The 17549-nt window shown below is 44.8% G+C and overlaps 1 protein-coding gene across 1 annotated transcript; it reads right to left on the bottom strand.

Annotated features, from left to right (window-relative positions):
- Positions 1 to 817: 817 nt before the first annotated feature.
- LOC147976153 (cardiolipin synthase (CMP-forming)-like) lies at positions 818 to 5479 on the bottom strand. The gene is made up of 7 exons (XM_087518576.1): positions 4957 to 5479; positions 3416 to 3513; positions 3269 to 3319; positions 3021 to 3134; positions 1629 to 1685; positions 1464 to 1549; positions 818 to 1366 (listed from the first exon to the last, which is right to left on the bottom strand). Exons 1-7 carry the CDS (start codon positions 5318 to 5320, stop codon positions 1246 to 1248), a joined length of 891 nt encoding a protein of 296 aa, XP_087374702.1. The 5' UTR covers positions 5321 to 5479; the 3' UTR covers positions 818 to 1245.
- Between the last annotated feature and the right edge of the window lie 12070 nt (positions 5480 to 17549).

Genomic DNA, 17549 nt, shown 5'->3' with positions numbered 1-17549 from the left:
CCCAGTCGATTGGATCCTCCTTCGCCCTAGAGCCGGACATGGCGGTGTGGGATCACAGGGACATGACCAAAGAGGAGAGGTGCGAGCAGATTGGGAGGAGAGGAGTGAAGAGAGTGAGGGCTAGGGTTTCCGTCTAGGGATTGAGGCGGTTGTGGGGTCCGTGGTGGGTGAGATGATGTTGTTCTTCATATACTACACATACAAATGACATAGTACATTACTATTAACAGAAAACCAGAAGTGCTTGTGGTTAATCTACTCCACAGGGGGATTGAGGAGGATTTTGACGTGTAGGGATTTAATCCCTCTTAACCTCCTTCAAACCTCTCAAAATCCCAAGGATCCGAACAAGCCCAAAGAACACACTCAAATCCATCATCATCCTCCATCTATCCTTGTTCTAAAACCTTCCCAAACCAGTCCATATTCCATCCATCCTTGTTCTAAAACCTTCCCAAACCAGTTGGCCTCAAATCATCCCCGTATTTGGCTTGGTTTGAGGACTACACCCTCCGTAAAGAAATATAAGAGCGTTTAGATCATTAGTGTTTGGGGCCTTTGAAGGTGTGTTTTCCGTCTCAAGTCCGCCCCATATTTGGCTTGGGTTTGGGGGCTACCATTGGAGGTGTGTTTTCTGTCAAGACAATGTCTGAGTTGTCCGTCTAGACATATGGAGGGCTCCCTTGTAGATGCCCTTAGTACTCTATCCACTGAAATTCTCAGTTAAATCACAAGTGCAGTATGTGCAAAACGAGAACAGCAAAGAAACCAGCAGATGCATGACAGCAGCTCGCACGCAAGAAGCGAGTGAAACACATTGAAAGAATAATTTTGTGCTCCCTGGCAATATGATATGGGTAAAATTACAGTGGCAGGAACTCCACACGCACAGGCCAGCCGCCTGGTCTGTGCTTGTATACGGTTACAATCGTCTGCATCGTCTCCAGTCTTGCAGCTCATTACACACGGTGTCCAACACTCAGAAGCTGTGGCTACCTTCCGTGAAAGTAGATCACCTTGGCATCACAGGCTACGAGCTATATATTTTGCTTCTAAAGAGATCCTCGCATGATCAACAAGCTTTGGCGGCTAATCCGCCAAGCACCAATGGCACGGGTCACACGAGGATCTCAACAAGATCTAGGCCCCATCAATCAACTCAACAATCTTCCAAAAAATTGCAGCATCTTGAATGGAATACCGTCGCCTTTGCTCCTGTTTCTTCTATTACACTATGTGCTAACACTATTTTAGAAGTATCCGCCATATATTTCTGATGTACACCACTAGGGACCATATGGCAAGTCCAGCAGATGCATAGAGCAACGCGACACCAGGGGGGACTAGAGCACCTTGTACATGTAGACTGCACAACAAAAGCGCCAAAAACAAACCCCAGTCAGCATGCAAAATGATTAAAACAATGACAAGGCTTTAAGCTCGGTCAGCGAAAATGCAAGTACCTCGGGTCTCTGCTGGCAAGGAGCAGAGTCAATGCTGTCATCTGTGTCGCTGTCTTCCACTTCCCTAAATTGTTTACTGCCACAGCCTGTTGTTTGTAGGAAGTACAAATTCAGTTTTTGAATGTCTAATTAAGGCAATGTAAGACAATAGAAGACAGAAGGAACCTCAAGAACTTGGGTATTCTGAGACGCAGCCCACTCTCTAACAGCTGACATTGTGATCTACAGAAACAGATACGCCAGAACATTAGCTCGTGACAAGCATAGCACACTATATAACTCATAGCACAAGATAACTCTCGAAATGGCAAATGGATATATATGTCTGGGCCCACTAGAAAAGTGAAGTGAAGTTGCTCCAACGCACCACTCACATGGAACTGGAAAGTTGAATGTCAAATCTGTTACTTTTATCAAACTTTTTTGGGTAGCACACTTATAGAAATCGTTCATAGCTTCTAAATATCTTGAAGCATAAAGACTTTTTTTCATTTCATACATGCTCTGGTTTTGATTCAAACAAGCCATATGGTAGAGGTAGAGCGACTCAATCTAACTGGAGAGGCAAAGTGCTTCCATCCCACATATGTGTGTGTGTTTCTACTGAACCAGGAAACATACTAAAAGTTACCCATGGCACCCCACATATTCACATAGAATTGAAGGTTGTACAAATCTGGTAATTTCCTCTTGACTTTTAGGCGGACCAGCCCTGTGGTAGCGCGAAAAGTGCAAACTGCAACGGTCTACGAACCATGCATATAGTGTATAAGTAGGTACACGGTCACAACCCTAAATTTACAGGCCATATTTTGCCTAGCGGCATCCAAAACATCAGGGCAGGCCCTGCTTTTGGGGTAAATTGATTATTCTGAGCTTCTCAACACTTTGCCATGGTTGTCGGAATCACGATTCTGTTGTATGATTCTAGGACTTTACAATCCAAACTAACCCCTCCAATTCTACGATTTTGGTTCATAGAATCTACATTTCTACAGTTCTGATAGTTAAGATTCTACGATTTGTGACCCTAATATCAGAGCTCCGATCCAATTCAGAATCATGATTCTGACTACCTTTCTTGATGCATCAAAAGGGTGTTCTGTTTCAAATAAGCCTCATGGTGGAGCCAATCAATCAAGCTGGAGCAATGTGCACTCGATCCATGCCTCCATAAAAAACAGTGCAGAGGTTGGCAAAAGAGCCCCTTCATTTTATCTACTGAAGCACATACTACGTATATTCAACCAGAAAAAGACGAATAGCCAGGGTATAATTGGAAGTTGCTAACTTATCATGTTGGCTTGGCAGGCTTATTTAGAGATAAGATCAGATAGCCATGACAAATACATGAACATCCTATTCCCAAGGAAGGCAAGATCCCACACTTACAACAGAACAAACATATACTCCTACATATTTATATGAGCACAAGGTCAAAATTAAAGAAATCAAACTACCATCTTAATGTTTCCATAATTATAGATAGGTTAACTAGAAAATGGTTTTTCCTTGCATTTTTGGAAAATTATGATGTAGATTTGGCTGGGTAACTACCTCTCTCCCAATGATGGCAATGGAAGGAACTGTCAGAAGCCATGGTCCATTCGTGAGCAGTGAAGTTTCCAAAGGTTTGGTGCACAGCAACACTAGTGTCGCAGCTACCATAAGCTGCAGTAGAGAATAGCAGCGACGAAGTTAGTTCTCGAGAGTAGCTCACACTTTGGAAACTGACAGTCTACAGACAGATAAGAGCGTAGACAACATTGTGCAGAAGGATCAGAGCAGCAAAAAGAGAAAGAAACCTTGTCGGCAACAGGATCAAGAAATGCACCAAAAGGTGTTCCCAAATGCATCTGCATAATACATTATGTCAGGAAACAATAACACGAGGAAAAATGATTATAGAGTAACCCAGCATAGCATATTATATTCAGCTTTATTTGTGACACCTTTCTCGCGATATAACCATCTAGCCAATCAGTGATTGCTGCAGCAAGGAAGATGCCAGTTGTGGCAGTTGCTGCCCAAGGACCTTCCATGTAGAAAGCTGGTAACAGTAGAGATAACAAGCTATTAATTAATTACACAAAAAGGGATATTTCCATAGTCAAACTAAGATTATTATGTCAAACATAACAAACACAAAAAAAAGTGCCAAATGCATGTCAGATATCAACCAACAGCGAACTGCATGGAAAGTAAGCTGTTGGTTCCTGTGCCCGTGACAAAAATGCTATTTGGCCACCAGTAAACAAACAGGCACTATTTCAAAATTTCAATAGATGACACATGAGCAGTCCATTTAACCGTTGACATGAATAATTGACGGCAAAAGTCTGCTATTGGTCAGTTCAATGAAGCCATGGGCAATAAAGTAATAAATTTTAGGCTTTCAGCTGAAGTAATAAAGAAACTCAAAGGCTTTACACCTTTTAGCAACAGAACACTCAGCTAAACTGTTGGCATACAATTTACCCTAATTGCTAAAGAATGCAACGCTGGCAGATCATAAGTCATAACTCAGTTATGGTGATAGGACACGTCAAATTGCAGATTAATCTAGTTTCCATGAAGACAATATTTAGTATATCTTTCAGTTTAATTTTTAAATAGGATAGTTATGTTCTTCCCTGTGATTCTAAAAAATATGGTGGAACTTTTGAAACAGCCATAATCTTTATAAAGGATAAAGTTCACCAGAAGTACTCTTCACCAGTGGAGAGGAAGCAAACACATTGACGGTTGCTAAAAGAAACCCGGGAATACAATATGACTTTGTGAAGATTTGGACAAAAGAGATTAAGCAGACTATGCACATCAGTGCGTGCTGTGTGACATAGAAGTTGCGTCTCTCAAGTCTAGTAACTTTGATAGTCTGTAAGTCAAACTAGCTTGGATCAAACAAAAGCATAGAGGACAACAGAGACAGTTTAGGCTTGCATAGGTAGCCCTGTATGTTAACTACTGACACTAGGCATGACCTCAGTTTAAAACTACTATGGAAATATGGACAGTGGAAACGCTGCAGTACCAGAAACTACACAGCGAGGCTTAGGAAGAATTGTGTATTGATCATTTGCTCTTGCCATCTGCGTTAGTAGTAGTTGACTAGTTGCCAATGCTGCAGTGATTATATGATTTCAAGTTTCCTCTGCTGCTGACTTATTTTCCTTGAGAGTTAGGCAGCCTAAGATAGCTATTTGTGCAAGCTACCCGAACGTGGCGAGACAGGGAAAGCAAACCACCACTTTGCACACACTTGTTCTAAGATTGCTCGCCGAAAATAATGAAATCCAACTAACCAGTCCCAGGCCAAAGAAAATCCTACAACTAGTCAGTGCTTTCAGCAGCTATCTTTAGCCTACTACTGTGCGTGATCGAGTGAGTGATCAGTAAAGGAAATCTGACACTCGGCATCGATCTTGTGCAACATGTGTCCAACTGTAAAGTAGTTAGAAAAAAAGCAAAGCAAAGCTTGGTTAGCGCTTACTGCTTATGAGGAACGGGACGGCGGCGACGCGGCCAATGGTGAGCACGGTGGGCAGCGTGAGCAGCCTGGGCGGGACGGGCTGCGGCGGCGCCCCTTCCTTGGACACACCGTTGGCTGGCGGCAGCCGCCTCCTGGCCCCCGTGCCGTCAGATCCCATCCCCTCGGCAGGGCCGGAATGCGGCGAGGAGCAGAGCCCCCTCGCGGGCGACGGCCACCGGAACCAGCGGCAGGCGGCGGTGGCGGGCGCGGGGGGGCGGCGGGCGGCGGGCGGGCGGGGGAGCGCGGGGATCTGGGCCGCGCGGGGGGAGAAGAGGGGCTTTGCGGCGGCGGCTTTGAGGAGGTGGGTGGCGATGGAAGAGGGCATGGGTTGGGGTCGGAAGCGGATTGGTCTGATTGGGGTCGGAGGAGGCAGGGGAAAGGTGGGGATGATGCGAGGCGTGCGCGAGACGGACGGACGTAGGTAGGGAGAGAGAGAGAGGCTGGGAGGGAGGGAGAGGTCGGGGGAGGTGCACGAGTGCACGCACGTAGGGAGTACGCGCCCCTGCCGACGTCGTGGGAGAGGGCTAAATCTGGGAACCCGCAAAGTTGGGGACGAGTAGGATTTTTGGTTGCTGGTGAGGGTGGCTGGACGCTAGCGTGGGGCCCGCCCGGGATGGGGGCCGCCGGGGATCTAGATCTGGACGCTGGACTGGAGTGCCGAGTCTGGACTCTGGCTCTTGTCCCCCCCCTTTTTTTTTTCTTTTGTGATCTCTGGGTCGTCTTTGTCTTGTGGGCCATGATGGCAGTCGGACAGGGCGCTGATCTTTTATGTTGAGAGAGGGACACGATCACGCCGAGGTGATTTGGATCCAATAATTGCAAGGTCACACGGAGTCCCCATCAAATTTCCCTAATTCTCCATCATCGTACAGTGCTGAGACTAGTATGGAATTTCATATCTTCACGTTGCTACACTCCCATAATAATAATAATAATAATAATAATAATAAAGACAGAAAAAGGCGTTGCCGCCTCTCGCAAAGGCGATCTCGCCGCCGCCACCCTCCGGCGGCTCCCCTTCTTCGGCACCCTCAGTCGTCGGTGATGAGGGGGTCACCGGATCCACGTGTGTGGATTTTTTTACTCACGTATATAAGTTTTTAGGTTGTTCATCGTCACGACTTCGACGATGATGGCAGCGCTGAATAAACTTTCTTCACATGCTACTGCGAGGAGGTGATTGGTCCTATGGTTGGGGATGGATTTGGTAATCAGTCTGTTCAAGTAAGGATGACATGGCGGTGGCGGCATCCTCGCGATGGACCTATGCCCTCGGGCTCCGCCTTCGCGAAGGCGTTCGCTTCAGCATCGACGCAGAGCTTGGGAGGTAGTCTAGGAGCGAATGCAGATTGTGGTCTGCATCAACGGCATCTTGAAGATGGTGGGTCGTTTGCTGGCTTCGTGATTCGTGGATGGCAGGTATGGTTTTCTCCTCCGACATTTTAGTTGTGTGGGGCGCCAGATCTGAAGTTAGATGGCTTGTCTGGGGTGTTGCCTCGGTCTAATTCGTTCTGCGATAATAGTTTTGTCATTGGTGAGCCACCTTGGAGGCCCACAAAGCTACATATCAGCAATGGGGCTGCATCGAGCTCAGGTGTGAAGATGATAAGTCATTTCTTTGTGGTTGTTGTGGTGGTGCCACAGGCGGGTGACGGGTTAGTGTTACTTCTTAGCTGGTGTTCCTCTGTGTAAAGGCTAGCGTTTTACTATCTTTTCAGTTTAGTCAGGTCGGTGTGTACATAGCTTGTACTATGATCCTTATAATATAAATGAGACACGTATTACCATGCAAAAAAAGTTATACATCTAACTTTTCATGGAACATTTCCCGCACAAAGCCTTATCAACTATCGGATGGCGTGCGGTGGTGCTATCGTACATCCACGTTGATGGAGACTTCAATCCACGAAGAATAACGGTTGCGCGAGTCCACGGAGGGTTTCACCCACGAAGGATCCACGAAGAAGTAACCTTGTCTATCCCACCACGGCCATCGCTCATGAAGGACTTGCTTCACAAGGGTAGATCTTCACGAAGTAGGTGATCTCCTTGCCCGTACAAACTCCTTGGTTCAACTCCACAATCTTGACGGAGGGTCCCAAGTGACACCTAACCAATCTAGGAGATACTACTCTCCAAAAGGTAATAGATGGTGTGTTGATGATGAACTCCTTGCTCTTGTGCTTCAAATGATAGTCTTCCCAACACTCAACTCTCTCTCTCTCTCTTATAGGATTGGATTTGGTGGAAAGATGATTTGAGTGGAAAGCAACTTGGGAAGGTTAGAGATCAAGATTTATGTGGTTGGAGTGGAATATCTTGACCTCAACACAAGTGTAGGTGGTTCTCTCTCAGAAAATGTATGATGGAAGTGTAGGCATGTTCTGATGGCTCTCTCCACGAATGAAGAGTGGGTGGAGGGGTATATATAGCCTCAACACAAAATCTAACCATTACACACAATTTACTAAACTCGATGGGACCGAATCAGAAAACTCAGTCAGACCGATTCAGTTCAAAATGTGAACGTTAAGATTTTAGGTGGGACCTGAAGGAAATATGTCCTAGAGGCAATAATAAATTTATTATTTATTTCCTTATATCATGATAAATGTTTATTATTCATGCTAGAATTGTATTAACCGAAAACTTAGTATATGTGTGAATACATAGACAAACACAGTGTCACTAGTATGCCTCTACTTGACTAACTCGTTGAATCAAAGATGGTTAAGTTTCCTAGCCATAGACATGAGTTGTCATTTGATTAACGGGGTCACATCATTAGAGAATAATGTAATTGACTTGACCCATTCCGTTAGCTTAGCACTTGATCGTTTTAGTTTACTCCTATTGCTTCCTTCATGACTTATACATGTTCCTATGACTATGAGATTATGCAACTCCTGATTACCGGAGGAACACTCCGTGTGCTACCAAACATCACAACGTAACTGGGTGATTATAAAGGTGCTCTACAGGTGCCTCTGATGGTACTTGTTGAGTTGGCATAGATCGAGATTAGGATTTTGTCACTCCGATTGTCGGAGAGGTATCTCTGGGCTCTCTCGGTAATGCACATCACTATAAGCCTTGCAAGCAATGCAACTAATGAGTTAGTTGCGGGATGATGCGTTACAGAACGAGTAAAGAGACTTGCCAGTAACGAGATTGAGCTAGGTATTGAGATACCGACGATCGAATCTCGGGCAAATAACATACTGATGACAAAGGGAATAACGTATGTTGCTATGCGGTTTGACCGATAAAGATCTTCGTAGAATATGTAGGAACCAATATGAGCATCCAGGTTCTGCTATTGGTTATTGTAAGTGCATCTAGTGCCACCCCTAGTTGGTTTTGGAGTACCGACGACAAACCTGGTTGAGGGACTAATGTGTTTGTGAGAATTGCAGAATAACACAGGTAGTAGTCCCTCATTGATTCGATTTACCTACCGGAGATAACCCCTAAAAATGTATGAAGACATTGAAGACAAAGGTGGTATGTGAAGGTATTCACATTGAAGACTATGACAAGAGAAGACATGGCGTGCAGACTATGGAGCGCGAAGACTTAGTTGTTTCGTTGTTTCCTTTTTTTCTTTGTTGAGTCATAGGAACCACCGTACTGTTAAGTGGGGTCCAAGTGAACCAGTCAAAATGGCTGAAGTGATGCTTAACCAAAATCCTATTTCTTCGAGCGAAGACAATGAGAGCAAATCTTATCCAGAGCTAGATAAGTCAGCTTTGCTTGTATCTCAAGTAAAGTTGCCGTGTGTGTTTGAAATCTGACCGTCGGAACACGTGTCAGTTCCTTAGTGACCCAGATTCATTTCGGACAAATCAGGTCGGGTTGCCTAGTGGCTATAAATAGCCCACCCCTTACACCATAAATTGGTTAGCTGCTCAGAGTTAGTGCACGGCTTTTGTCGTTTGAGAGCAACCCACCTCGAAGCCTTTGAGAGAGAAATCCTTGCGAGGACAAAAGCCCTAAACACCCAGAGCCAAAGAGTGTTAGGCATCACTGAAGTCTTCCTGACTGTGTGATCTGAAGACTTATTACACTTGATGACTGTGAATCCTCCAGCCGGTTAGGCGTCGCGTTTTGAGCATCCAAGAGTCATTGTGGATCGCCGGTGAACGAAGTCTGTGAAGGTTTGGAAGTCTACCTTGAAGGCTTACCAGAGTGATTGGGCGAGGACTAGGTGTCCTTAGCTCAAGGGGAATAAGGTGAAGACGCGGTCTTCTGAGTTGAATCTCAACCTCCCTAACCAGACGTACAGTTGTCACAGCAACTGGAACTGGTCCAACAAATCATTGTCTTCAACGAGCCACTGGTTCTATCCTTCCCATCTCCTTATTTGCAGTTGGTCCTTGTGAAGTCATTGCCTGTTTGCATTATCTTTTTATCTTCATTGTGTATCTGATTGTTCTGATTGGCTTCATACTATCTTCCGTCCTGATCTATACTGCCTAGCTGCTATTAGTCGTTGTGCTTTCACTTCATTGGATACTTGACTATGGCTTGCCTAGTGTAGTCTACCTTCCGCTACATAGTAATAGGTCTGTTTCTATCGTTTGTCTTCAAAACTTCCATGTATTGAAGACTTTCATAAAAATCGCCTATTCACCCCCCTCTAGTCGATCACTAGCACTTTCAATTGGTATCAGAGCAAGATACTCCCTTGTTCTGTGTGATTCGGTTTAACCACCTGGAGTTTTAGCTATGTCGACCGCAGGGATAATCAAAGTCTCCGCTGCGTTCCCAGTCTTCGATGGAAGTGAATATCCCTACTGGAAGAATAAGATGCGCATGCATCTTGAAGTCATTGATATTGACCTCTGGTATGTCGTCAAGAATGGCGTCCCCAAGGCTGGTGAAGGTGTCACCGCTGCTGATGTCAAGAAGTTCGTTCAACTAGATTCCACTGCCAAGAATATCATCTGTGGTCATCTGACCAAAGGACAGTATGGCCGTGTGAGTGCTCTGGAAACATCCAAGCTAGTCTGGGACTGACTCTCCAAGGTCAACGAAGGCGTCTCAACCCAGAGAGATCAAGGGATCAGTGTCCTTCGTAACCTCTTCAACCGCTTCAAGAGAAACGACAATGAGAATGTTCAGCTCAGTTTGATTGACTCACTGACATCACAAATGAGCTTCAAGCTCTCGGTGCTACTGAGATCACCAAGCATGAAATCGTCAAGACACTGCTGAGATCACTTGTCAGCTCATTTGACACCTTAGCCCTGATGATTCAAGAACGCCCTGACTTCAAGAGACTCGATCCGTCTGACATACTTGAAAGGCTCAACACACATGAGTTTCAGCTTTCTGAGAAAAGAGGCATCTACGGTCCTAACTATGGGCGAACTCGTGCTCTGAAGGCAAAAGCTGTTTCCTCATCTGAAGAAGAATCCGACTACAGTTCTGATGATCCTGAAGACATTGGAAAGGAGCTTGCTATGCTTGTGAAGAAGTTCCAGAAATTCACCAAGAAGAAAGGCTTTAGAAAGTCCTCACGGTCTAGCTCAAGGAATGATGAAGCTTCTGCTCATGACTACAAGAAAGAACATGCCACAAGTGCAAGAAACCTGGTCACTACATCTCTGAGTGTCCGCAGTGGGACAATGAGAACAAGAAGAAGAAGAAGAAGAGGAAGGAATATGATTTTGACGACAAGAAAAAGAAGAAACACTCAAAGTCTTCTTCCAAGTCTTCCTCAAAGTCTTCATCACACAAGAAGAGCTCATCTGGCAAGGCCCGTGTGTTTGTCGGCAAGGAAATGGATTCAGAGGAGGAGTCTGCTTCTGAGGAGGCAGAGGTGGAGTCTGAGGAGGAGTCCAATTCTGGTGTTGCAAGTCTGGCTACAGCCTACGTTGCCAAGTCCATCTTCAACACTGAAGACAATGACTTCGTCACCGACGCCGATGCTAATGACAAGGACAACTCCACTCCCACCTACTGCTTCATGGCACGCGGTGCCAAGGTAAACTCACGCACCACTCACTATCAAACATCAAGTGAAGATGACTCTGATTGTGGTTCCAAACCCAGCTACAAAACACTTGCTAAAATTGCAACTAAACAACAGAAAGCTATGGAACATATTCAAAAACTGTTAGACAAAAGCGATGACATGTTAGACGCTGAAATGACTCGATCTTAGTCCTTAATTGAAGACATAAAAAATCTTCATGTTAAGTATGAGGAGCTTGAAAGTCGTCATGAAACGCTCTCAACAACTCATGAAAAGCTTTCCTATGATTATCTTCAAAGGAAGCAAGAACTTGAGAAATTGAGAGCGGCTCATGAAGATCTTCAAAAGGAAAATGAGTCACTTCGCGCCAAACAGATCAGTCGCGCTTAGGAAGGATTTGAACCACCATGTCTTAAATGCATTGAGCGTGATAACGCTACTTCTGTTGCTGAATGTTCTACTGCTGCTACTGTTGCAATATCTTCAACTGTTGATGTGGTAACTAACCCCTCTGCTCAGGATGCCACTGCTATTGCTGATGAAAATGCTAGGTTGAAGACATTGCTTGAAACAGGGATGTACAAAAGTCTCAAAGGGCATCAAACACTATGTAATGTCCTCAAAAGGCAGATTCTGAACCAAAACCCTAGGAAAGAGGGTGTTGGGTTCGAAAGGAAAATGAATGTTGATGGCTCTTACTGGAAACCTGAGTAGTACCCCAAAACCACATGGGTTGCTGCAAAGGATCCTTCAGTGGATCCATCCACCCTATCAGGCTTCACTTGTGCTAATCCCATCGTCATTGATGAATCCTTTGATGAAAACTATAAACTGTTTAAAAATCAAAATGGTGAAGTGTTTGCCAGGTATATTGGTACTAACTGCAGGAATGGGCCACCTATGAAGAAAGTCTGGGCGCCGAAAAAGTGTTTGGAGAATCTTCCTGTGAATGTCATCATGACACCACAAGTGAAGAAGACAAACCCCAGACCACAGGGTTCATATGGTCCTAAGGCTTCATACAGACAGAGGACTCACCTGAGTCGCACTAACGCAAATGTTTTGCAGGGAAACCATACTCAGGCCTATGCATATGAGCGCGTTTCATCAAAGCGCCATGTTCATAAGACCCAGAACTACTCTGCTTATTCTTATGAGTACTATTGTCCACTTGCAAGACTATTTGCTAGGGCTCCCAAGCCAAAGTTCTCAAATGCTGCACTTAGACTCATTGCTTCGAAGCCACCCTTGAAGATGTGGGTGGCTAAGAAAGCTTAACTCTCTTTTGCAGGGAAAGGTCTCCAGCCGAAAATCAAATGCGTCTGAAGCTATTGCTGGTGACCTTAAACATCTTGTAGGGCGCAAGATCAAATGCACAAATGGTCTTACTATGTACTGTGTTCCTGAGTCGATTGCTACTTGCCCTGTCAGTCCTAACCTTGATCTAAGCTTTAATAATCCTCTTGCTCATCAAATGTTTATGCTTCACAATGCTCTTCGTGAAGCCTATCCCCCTAACTGCACTGTAGGGTACGACACCAGCTGCTTCAGAATGGATTATTGATAGTGGATGTACTAATCACATGACTGGCAAGCAAAGTCTTCTCATGGACTCAACCTTACATCCATCTGACAAAAGTCACATCACATTCGCGGATACTGGTAAAAGCAAGGTATTGGGTATAGGTAGAGTTGCAATATCAAAGGATCAACACATGAATAAAGTGATGCTTGTTGAATCTCTTGGTTTCAACTTGATGTCTGTCTCAATGCTTTGCGATTTGAACATGATTGTGATGTTTGGAAAATATTGTTGCCTTGTTCTAATGGAATCTGACAAGTCTCTAGTATTTGAAGGGTATCGGAAAGATGATTTGTACATGGTAGATTTCTCAGCAGGACCACAGCTTGCCGTATGTCTTCTTGCAAAAGCTTCAGAATGCTGGCTCTGGCATCGGAGGCTAGGGCATGCTGGCATGAGGAACTTGCATACTCTTGCAAAGAAGAAGCACGTCATAGGCATCGAGGGCGTCAAGTTCAAGAAGGATCACCTATGCGGTGCCTGCGAAGCAGGAAAGATGACGAGGGCCAAGCATCCCTCGAAGACAACCATGACAACGACTCAACCCCTCGAACTGCTACACATGGACCTCTTCGGTCCTACTCACTACTCAACTCTTACTACTACTGCTTGTCTTTATGGCTTCGTCATTGTTGATGATTATTCAAGATATACATGGGTGCATATAATCCACTACAAGACTGAAGTGCAGGATGTCTTCAGACGCTTCGTCAATTGAGCCATGAACAACCATGGCGTCAAGATTAAGCACATCCGAAGTGACAATGGCACTGAATTCAAGAACACCGGCCTCGACACTTATCTTGATACTTTGGGCATCACTCATGAGTTCTCAGCTCCGTACACGCCGCAGCAGAATGGCATCGTGGAATGCAAGAACAGAACACTCATTGAGATGGCTCGGACGATGCTCGATGAATACAAGACTCCAAGGAAGTTCTGGCCTGAAGCCATTGATACTGCATGCCATGTCATCAACTGTGTTTACCTTCACAAGCTTCTGAACAAAACATCCTATGAACTCCTCACTGGTAAGAAGCCAAACGTCAGTTACTTCAGAGTATTTGGTGCCAGGTGCTGGATCAAGGATCCACATCACACTTCAAAATTTGCACCGAAAGCACATGAAGGTTTTATGCTTGGTTACAGAAAGGATTCGCACTCCTACAGAGTCTTCAACCTCTTTCACTATAAAGTGGTTGAAACTATGGATGTGCGGTTCGATGAGACTAACGGCTCGCAAAGAGAGCACCTGCCAAATGTGCTAGATGAAATTCCACCCAGTGAATCCATCAAGCTTATGGGAACTGGAGAAATCATACCGTCTGAAGTACAGCTTGAAGAGGAACTTATCATCTCTGCACCTGATCAACCTGAAGATAATGCTCAGCCTGAAGACAATCCTTCTAACGATGGCAATGATTAGCAAGAGCAAAATCTTCATCCTGTTCATCCTCGTGTTGTAAATGAAGTACAGATTGAGAAAATAATTGATAGCATCAATGCACCTGGTCCACTCACTCGTTCAAGGGCAACACAACTAGCAAATTTCTGTGGGCACTTCGCATTCGTCTCAATATCTGAACCCAAGAAAGTTGATGAAGCCTTCATGGAACCTGAATGGATTCAAGCTATGCAAGAAGAGCTTCATCAGTTTGAGTTGAACAATGTATGGGAACTGGTCAAGCGTCCTGATCCTAGTAAACACAATATCATAGGCATTAAATGGATATATCGCAACAAGCAAGATGAGCATGGTCAAGTTGTCAGAAACAAGGCTCGTCTAGTTGCTCAAGGATACACTCAAGTTGAAGGAATTGACTTCGATGAAACATTTGCTCCTGTGGCTAGGCTTGAAGCTATACGCATACTGCTGGCCTATGCAAATCATCATAACATTCTTCTATATCAAATGGATGTGAAGAGTGCTTTTCTCAATGGCAAGATTGAAGAAGAAGTGTATGTTGCACAACCACCTGGCTTTGAAGATCCAAAACATCCTGACATGGTTTACAAGCTCAACAAGGCACTGTATGGCCTCAAACAAGCCCCTCGTGCTTGGTATGACACACTCAAGGACTTCCTAAAGAGCAAAGGCTTCAAACATGGTTCCCTGGATCCCACACTCTTTACGAAGACATATGATGGTGAACTGTTTGTGTGCCAAATATATGTGGATGACATTATCTTCGGCTGCACTAATCAGAAATACAGTGATGAGTTTGGATACACGATGCAAGAGCAATATCAGATGTCCATGATGGGTGAGTTGAAGTTCTTCCTTGGTCTTCAAATACGACAGCAATGCAACAACATCTTCATATCTCAAGAGAAATACCTCAAAGATTGCCTGAAGAAGTTTGGAATGCAAGACTGCAAAGGTTATACGACGCCAATGCCTACCAAGAGTCATCTAGATTCTGATGCCAATGGTAAAGAGTTCGATCAAAAGGTATACCGCTCCATGATTGGTTCTCTGCTTTACTTATGTGCATCTAGGCCAGATATCATGCTTAGTGTTTGCATGTGTGCCCGATTCCAAGCGGCACCAAAGGAATCACATCACTTAGCCGTGAAGCGAATTCTTTGATATTTGGCTTACACCCCAACACTAGGATTATGGTATCCAAAGGGCTCAGAGTTTGATCTAGTTGGATTCTCGGATGCTGATTATGCTGGTGACAAGGTGGATCGCAAGTCTACATCAGGCACATGTCACTTTCTGGGACGATCACTTGTGTTTTGGTCTTCAAAGAAGCAGAACTGTGTATCTCTCTCCACTGTTGAATCTGAATACATTGCTACTGGATCTTGCTGCGCTCGGCTTCTATGGATGAAGCAAACACTCAAAGACTATGGCATTCATCTGAAGCAAGTGCCACTCTACTGCGACAATGAAAGCGCCATCAAGATTGCCAACAACCCAGTTCAGCACTCGAAGACAAAGCACATTCAGATCCGTCATCACTTTCTCAGAGATCATGTCATGAAGGAAGATATTGATATCATTCACGTCAACACTGAAGAGCAGCTGGCAGATATCTTCACAAAGCCCTTGGATGAGAAAAGGTTTTGCAAGTTGCGGTGTGAGCTAAATATCTTGGAATCCTCGAATGTCCTGTGATCATGCACACATCCTAACACTTATGCATGTTGATGACTTAGATGTGCAAACACACGGGGTAATGTACGTCTTCAACTAATGCAGACTTACACTCTAAGTGTGAATACATTAACGCGGAATTTGACTTCGGAGCGCCACGATAATTGTGCGCCGTGTCTGGGTCTAATATTTCCTATACGGTGGGTAACGCCACCACCAAACTTTTGTTTGGAATACTGTCTGTTGGTGTTGCATTTGCAAAGTCTTCGCATTTGGTTTGTCTTCATTGTTAACATGGCTTCATGTTTATCTTCAATATACTGATTTGGTTTCTGTCCTCTACAACATTCACTTATAGCTATGTCTTCTAGTTGAATCTTTTGAACTAAGTGAATGTGATTGGACCCTGACCTTTCTATGCTCCCGTCTTAAGTCTATCTATCCAAATCATATGCATTCTATTGAAACTGTCGAATGTCTTCGCTGCATCCTTGTCAGCAGAAGATACAGAGACAAACATTAAATCTGTTTTAAATGCTCAATCCTTTTTGCCTGAAACCCGGAGAAGCGGGAACGACCACCCGACAATCCAGGCATGCGTGGGAACGTGGAACAACCTCCAATGTGTTGCATGATCGCCACATGTCCTTCAGATGTGAACCGCCAGGGGCACCTGCGTAATAACGCTATGCCGTCTTTGTCCCTATAAATACACGCCTCACCCCAGTCATTATCTCCTCTTCCACTTCTCTCTCTCTCTCTCGCACAAACCCTAGCGCCACCGCTAGCCCTCGACGACGCCGGCGATGAAGCGCTTAGCTGCCGTGACCTCACCGATGCCATCATCACGCCGGCCACGGACATCGTCTTCTCTGCCGTCGCCGTAGGTGTCCTCCGTCGCCAAGTTAGGGCACGAAAGATCGAACTGCTCGGCCTCATCTTCTACTCTATCTAGCAGTTCCTCGAGTGGTAAATAAAAACTCCTTTTACAGTCTTTTTGATCCGATAGATTCATCCTTTTCAACCACAAGCGGTTTCTGTTCCTACAAAGTTGGATCTATCTCATTCTGCATCTCATAGCATGCCTAGTATGTTCACTTATGCTTCACAAAGTAGTTAGATTCCTCACTTGTACTTATTCGTGAATTCGTACAAATCTGGAACCAACTCTCTACATATGAGTGAATGTCTTCGCACTATGAGGTCAATGTCTTCTAAAACGGATTTATCTTCAAAATCTTCTGAGAATGCATATGACCTCTTCCCCTTCCCTCGCATCTCTAATGCTGTCACAGGTACATGTCCGTGGGAGAATCCCTTGGTTCTCATAGTTCGCATTCATTTGTAGAGTTCTTACAGCATCACATAAATTCTCCTGAAGCCAGTTCCTGTCTGACCAGTAGACGGAAGACTTTGACAGTGTTGAAGCCTTTCAGTCTAAACTTCATGGCAATAGAAAAATCAGTCAGGAAGGGCGGCAGACAGCGTCGTGGAAACACTGCTAAGGACCTGCCACCAGACCTCTATGAGTTATACAAGTCAGATCTAGAAGAGACCTATGGAGAACGCAAGAACCGAATCCAATGGATTCGAAGACATTGGGCAGAGGAATGGTTCAAGTACAGATTCGTCACCGATGAATATGCTGAGAAGAATGCCATAAAGGGCCCCTGGGGAGATATAATATACAAAGGTCTTCAGCCCAAGTCGAAGTCCGAAGCTATTGCTCAGGGATTCTACCCCTGCATGATTCGTGGACCTCAGCTTGCTAATGCCGACCCATCCTCTCTGTTATGGTGTCGTGAAGATAATCTCTTCAAGCGCAACTTTCAGTTTCCAAAGAACTCGGCCAAGGAAAACAAGAAGTCTTTGGGATTAGACTTCAACCC

The sequence above is a fragment of the Triticum urartu genome, chromosome 4A, assembly GCF_056163025.1.
Source record: "Triticum urartu cultivar PI428250 chromosome 4A, HENAU_Tu73, whole genome shotgun sequence".
NCBI classification, from domain to species: Eukaryota; Viridiplantae; Streptophyta; class Magnoliopsida; order Poales; family Poaceae; genus Triticum; species Triticum urartu.
Note: the sequence above shows the minus strand (reverse complement) of the source record. Positions and strands in the feature narration are given on the sequence as shown.